The sequence below is a fragment of the Pterocles gutturalis genome, unplaced genomic scaffold (assembly GCF_000699245.1).
Source record: "Pterocles gutturalis isolate BGI_N339 unplaced genomic scaffold, ASM69924v1 scaffold18808, whole genome shotgun sequence".
Lineage (NCBI taxonomy): Eukaryota > Metazoa > Chordata > Aves > Pterocliformes > Pteroclidae > Pterocles > Pterocles gutturalis.
Window position 1 is genome coordinate 25,569 of NW_010126011.1, and position 6,625 is coordinate 32,193.

Genomic DNA, 6,625 nt, shown 5'->3' on the forward strand with positions numbered 1-6,625 from the left:
GCAGTGATGAACACAGCTGCCACTTTGACTGTTTTTGCCCTGGCTTTGTAGAATAAAATAAGCTGCTCTGATTGCAGGGAGGGGGGGGTGGAATTGGAAGAAGAAAGTCTTTCTACGAAGAGCCAAACTAACCACCGCCTAGAAAATGTTCATTCCCTTCCCATTTTGTATGTGGTTATAAGTACACCATTCAGCTTCTCTTAACACAGGACCAATATGATCTTGCTAGGTTTAGGCCCTTTTATGTTTGATCCTTTTTTGAAGCTCTTGCCCTGCAAAGCCTAAGGGAAGTTACCTGCATCTTTCTCTTCTACAGCTTTCCTTAAAGAAGAGTTGAGGGAGGGGAGGGGGGGAAGGGATAACTGAAACTATAGCTAGAGTGCTTCAACAGAGAATATGCAAAGTGAGTAGGAAAAAAAAATAAAACTTAAAAACTTTTTAAAGAAAAAAAGCTTTAGAATTATTTTTGCCTACCTTTGATTTGCTCAAGTTACCAAATACACTGGTAATACTGGTTGTCTCCCTGTGCTTTTTGGAATGTATTTGCTGTGGATCCAATTAAGTTTCAAATAAGACTGGCACTTTCCTTCCAGGAATGAATCAAGTCAGTCCTGGCACTCCTTGGACTGCTCTGTGATCATGAAGTGCCCTAAATTTGAATTTGTGTTAATCATATAAACAACCTTTAACCTCCTGTCTCAGAGGCAAATTGGCATTTGTCCTAAAGCTGTTAGTCAGAATCATTTCCTCCTACCTGTCAATTGCCTAGAAAGCAGACTAGTGACCAGCTGGGCAGGAATCAGAAGGGACCTTCTGTCAGCAGATTCCTGCACATCTTCCACGTTCTCTCTCTGAGGATCTACCATATGCCTGCAGTTGTTGTGGTCACTCTTGGTTCACCAGCAAGTAGAGCCTCCTGCTCAGTTCTTCCCTGGGCTGGCTGCATAAGTAGTGTTAAAAGACTACTGGAGCTTATTTTGAGCCTTATAAAGAAAAGAAGCATTAGAAATTGCATAGCTTTGGCCTGGGAATACATTTTTTTCAATGCCAATACCTGAATGGACATAAACATGTTAGATGTTTGTAGAAACAAGTAGACAAGGGTATGATGGGATGACAGGTGTATGTAAATGGTGTATGGGCTGGGACATGTGGACCAAATGCCACACTCAACTCCCATGACTCAGGAAAGATCTGCCCCCAAAGGCTACAGGAGACAGTGGCAGCAGCTACAGCATTAACAGTAAATATGACACATGCACACTGTACATGACTCCCCCACCACCACCACCACCCACAGGGTGTGTCATTCACAAATGGGAATGAAAAAAAAAAACAGGATAGCATATATGGATTTCTACCCAGGCTCAAGGCTTTACAAGTCTGTGCAGTAAGTCTTGCATATATATAAAATAGTATATTGACAATACTGTAGTAAGGGAGGTGAATGGGTGGATGGAGGAAGCAAGGTGGCCATAAAACTGTCTAAGCATTGTCTTACCTTCAGGCCATGCTTTTCCACTACAAGTGGTTAAACTTTTTCCTTCAGGAGAGCTGCCCAGCTGCCTTTCTGAGATGGAAGGAGGGTTTGGCAGCCAATGACTGGATTGACATGGTGGCTCTTTCTCTGCTTTGCAGTCATCTTTAGCTCTTTCCTGGGCAAAGCGCTGCCTGGTCAAGTGACAGCAGAAGGTCTGTAAGCAGAGCTCCTGTTGGTCCCTTTCTGCAGGCTGTTCAGGCGGCGCGTCCCCCTCTCCTCACTGACCTCTCCTGGCACTGGAGGAATTAGCAATCCTGTGTCATGAACAAAGGCAGCCCTGCAGAAAGATGAAGCAAAAAGCAAGAGGGGTTTGAACAGCTACACAGTGGCTGCTGCCTTTAAGCAGCCAGTTACTACCTTTATGTTCCTCGCAAGCAGCTATCTCAGTGGCTGCCGTGATGACCAGCGATTGCTACTGAAGGAGTAATCCCGCTCCCTCGCTTCTGAGGCAGTGCGATTACCCACGGCCAAGATCAGTGGAGTTTCTGCTCTCTGAGGGACTCCTGACCACAGCAGGCTCCAGACTCCTACACATGGTACTAGTGGAGTGACATGAATATCGTCCGTGCTTCTAGGGCCTGCAGCAACCATCAGCTCTTTGCATCGCCATGGGCCAGGGGGTGTTACCTCGGGGTGCTTCACCCACCTCCTGTTCCGCCTGCTCTCCAGTTGCCCTGCTCCTTTCCGTTATAAGCAATGGTTTGTAAAAGGCTGATTGTGATTCAGCGGGAGATGACTTTTCTGGTGGTTTTGCAAGCTTTAAAATTGGTGCCCCAGCATCAGAGGGGGAAGGGTTTTTACAGAAGAAGCTTGTTACCACCAGAGAGAACTGGGGCAGTCGGAGACTCATTGTCTGCCAAAGCCTTGTCACTTCACAGTCATTGCCAGGACATGTCAGAACAACTATTCAGCTCCGCTGCAGTCCCAGCAAGGATTGGGGACAGAGCAGTTGCAACTTCATGGCACCTGAGTGTTTAAGGACCTGCAGTTTATCCAGGCTTTGCTGGATTTACAAATTTGCAAGAAAATTTGAGAAGTTTCTACAGTCCCTGAAGTTTCTTGCTTGGTATGGGACAGTGATGACTTCTTTCTTCCTGCTAGCCCCAGCTTTTGCTGGACCCAAGGAGGAGACCTATCACTTGAGAGCTCAAGAGCCTGTCCATCCCTGCAGGGCTAAGTCTGCATGCAAGTATGCCGGAATTCAAAGAAGTTGCAAACACATTTCTGGCATTTTTCTTGCAGTATGGAGGCCATCACATTCAAGGGATGCCAGATCAAACCACCACTATATTTCCTACCAAAACCAAGTGTTGTTGCTTTTGTACTTAACTTTTGCTCAGGAAAGAGCAGACTCCTGGAACGGGTGCATTCAACATGAGATGCATCTGGCTGTGTCTGTTTTGCCAGGAGCATGAATACTCTAGCAGACTGACTCAGCTGTTTCTGAATGGTTGAATGTGACTAGGAACTACAGAACAACATCCCCTGAGACATCTTGCACGTGGGATGAACACGTGTTCACTTCCCATCCTCCTTCCTTTCTTTCCCACCCCTCTGAACCTTTCACACCGCAAAGCTCCATACCTACCGCATCCCGCACAAGGAGGTGCTGGCTGGGCGCACATCCTGTGTACACTCCGTTTGGGTACAAGCACCCTGTCTGAATGCCCACGCAAACAGCATGACCTGTGACTCTCCAGCAGAAAGACCACGCTTTGTGGTTGGAGATCAGGGTGCAGAAGTATAAAAGCAATCTTGTTCCCAGCAAAATATCTCGGTGGAGGCTGTCAGCCAGGGGCCCAGGAAGCCCCACCATTTGCTGGGGCATGCCCCAGACAGCTGGCCCAGGCAAGGGCGTGACGGGGGACTGCCAGACAGGATCACCAGAGCATTGCTCTGGAACCAGCACCACCCACAGGTCCCAGGTGTCAGGTCAAGCTAACATACTTAGATGCCCCGACCTGTGCAAAGTCTCTCCTGCTTCCAGCATCAGTACTCCAGGCTGAAGCCCCACACTTACTTTTAATGGACTGAATGCAAAATGGTTTGTAAAACTTTCTCGTTCCTTGGGCAGGGCAAAGAGATCCACAAATCTCTATCTGCAAGTGGAAAATGCTTGGAAGGAAGGGAGGAAAGGAAGGAAAGAAAGACAGTGCAAATAACTGAACTATGACTTTTGTTATCTCTGCTAAAGACTTTTTTTACTAATTTTCTTCTTTCCTTAAAAACAAAACAAAACAAACAAAAGCAGGTTGTAGAACATTGCCTCTCAAATTTTGACCCAACTGCTTTGTGCAACAGTACTGAAGAAAGAAAAGTTTAAGGTGTTACTAAACTCATCCATCACACCTACTGCTGATCCTGTATGGGAATACAGTCCCCCGTTTCTCTCCCCTGACAAACTTTCCTGATTAGTTTCTGTCTTCACATCCCAGCTGCCTTCTGCACCCTGATCTCCAAACAGTGACCTCATTGCCTTGTTCAGCTGGTGAGAAACTACAGTAAAATGGGAGAGGTAAACAAAGGGGGGGGGGAAACTAATGGCCAGAAGATTTAGGAGGTAGGAATCCGCTCCTCGCTGTCCTGCTTCCATTGTGTGCTTGAGCTTGAGAAAGTGCAAGCTGAGCCTCAACAAGCTCTTTTCTGTGCTGGTTCCTCTGGAAACTCAGCCCAGCCCTCCAGACGATGTATGTTGAGTGACTCAGGACAGCCAGCGTGCAAGTTATATGCCTGCTAGTACTAGACCCGTGCTCCTGTCACCACCACAAATCCCTTAGAGTTAGTGCAGGAATTTGTACAGCTTCTGCAGCAAGAGCTCTTCGTTCCCAGGCCAACTGGCCCACCAAGATACAAATATTAAAAGTGAGAGAGCCTGTATTGTCACAGAGCTGAATTTGTGTCGGCTCTGTGCAGCCAGCAGCGCGACTACTGCTGGTTCATGCTCACGATGACTAGAGAAATAGCATTAACAGCACTCTGCCTACGAGGAGCATATTCAGTATCACTATACGATGCAGCCTTTAATATGCTTCTTTGGGATGTGTCTTGAAGTGTCACCCCATTCCTGACCCTGACAGATACCTCCAGGTCCTGGCCAGCAGCAGCTCAACTCACATTTGTCTTCCCAGACACTCAGTAAACACCTTTGTGTCTTTTTTCTTTAGAGGAAGGGGTCTTGCTGAGCTCAGCCTGAAATATATCACCCCGGACAAAAGGGCTGAAAGGTTAAGGAGCTCCGGGGGGTAGTTCAGCAGAAGGCCAGGCGCCTGCCAGAACCAAAGCTATAAAGGCAAAGAGAGGCTAGGAACTGCATGTGACACGGATGCTGCAGGTCCTGCCTTGCCTCCCAGAAGCCCTGGGATAAGAAGAAGATGCTGAGGCTCCAGTCATGGCCTTGCTCGTTTTTCCTCCTCTTAGTTCTGCTCTCTGCCAGCGTTCAGACTGTGTCCTTACCAGGACAGAGGCTACAGGTAGGAGGGACTGGGAGAGAGCTGAGGGAGGTTTCAGGAGTGGAGGGGCAGGTTGTGCTTGAACCTGGAATGAGTGGGGGTCCCAAATCCCCTCCTATGTGCAGGTTGTGCTTGAACCTGGAATGAGTGGGGGGCCCCAATCCCCTCCTGTGTGGAGGTTGTGCTTGAACCTGGAATGAGTGGGAGTCCCAAATTCCAGCCCCTGTCAGCATGCCAGCTAAGGGCTTCTTCACTTGGGTAAATCTTTTGCCCTCAGCAATTACAGCAATGATATTTTGACTTTCAAATCTACCCAGCTCCCTGTTACTCAAACCCTAACCTGAGCCCCAGCACCTTGCCTTCACATCATCCTGGAAAAGCTACAGCAAAGTATTTAGGACATCAACTGAAATCATAAGACTGATTCTGCAATGACTCACCACTTTCACTCCTCACTGAAGATGCCTGTGTCCACTTCAGTGAGCTCATTATCAAAAGGAGCTGCACAAAGGCATCTTCAGCCTTAGCTCAGCACCCATGTGAAGGACAGATGTGGAACAGCTACCACAGACTACCTCCCTGTGCAGCCATGCTGTGCCTCCACTGCACCCTGTGCACCTCCCAGCCCTTATTTCCCTGCGGCCAGGGGCTGCCCGCAGTGCTGATGCTGTGTGATCAGCACGTGCCCACCTGCACAGATAACCTAGAGGATTCCCAGCAGATGGGGAACCCACCTTCCTCATACTTGCTCTGCTCCTGCCTCCCCCTCATCCTTAGCAGCAGGTAGTTTCCGTTCTCCCCACCAGCCCTCTGGAAAAAAATAAATGCCACACAGCAGCCGGAGCACACAGAGGTGCTCAGCATCAGCAAAAGGAGCAAGGACTGAAATCTCAGTTACCTTGCAAATAGGGGGGGTCTGGGAGGGGAACAACAAACAGTTTGACAAGAGCGGAGCAATCCAGACAGGCAGAGGCTCCCAGCAGCTGCCTGCCTCCACTTTTGGACAGCGAAATCATTTCAGACTGAAGGAGCTGCTGGTCTAGCCCTTTCTTGTGCCTGGATGCAATGTCACAGGTACAGTGCCTGCATGTGGACACCACTTTATGTCCTGCATGAGCCCTTGGGAAGGTGTGGGCAGTGGGGTACAAGGGGGTACAAGGCTTATTTCCAGGAGCACAGGCAACTCTGCTCTCACCCCCCTCTCCTCTCTGTTTATCCCAGATGCTCCTTTCCCAGTTGCTGCCCCTGGAGCCTCAGTCCACGCTAGCTGAAGAAGACACAAAGGAGGGGTCCGGCTTTGGCCCTCAGTTGCTCTCCTCCACCCTCCCCTTCCCCCCATCTGGGGCTAGAGGTGCCCGTCCCTCTCTCTGGCGCAAGACCCTCACCAGTCGCAAGTGGGCTCTGCCTGGAGACTGGGCCTGGAAGGCCATGCGCAGGGGCTGCTTTGGGCTGAAACTGGACCGGATTGGGACCTTCAGTGGTTTGGGGTGTTAGCCTTGGAGGGGCTCCGAGGTGAGATAGCCAGGTGTGAGGGCTCGGCCAGGCGGGCAGGGAGGAAGCAAGGGGACGCTTAGGAGCGCGGACGGTGGGGAGGAGCAGGAGCGCAGGGCCTGGGAGCAGCGGGGTGGGAGCAGAA

At 49.6% G+C, this 6,625-nt stretch overlaps 1 protein-coding gene across 1 annotated transcript; it reads left to right on the top strand.

Moving 5' to 3' along the window:
* Nucleotides 1–4,911: 4,911 nt before the first annotated feature.
* On the top strand, nt 4,912–6,483 carry LOC104465680 (C-type natriuretic peptide 2-like). Its single transcript, XM_010078820.1, has 2 exons — nt 4,912–5,010; nt 6,211–6,483. The coding sequence occupies exons 1-2, from the start codon at nt 4,912–4,914 to the stop codon at nt 6,481–6,483; spliced, it is 372 nt and encodes a 123-aa protein (XP_010077122.1).
* Nucleotides 6,484–6,625: the final 142 nt, after the last annotated feature.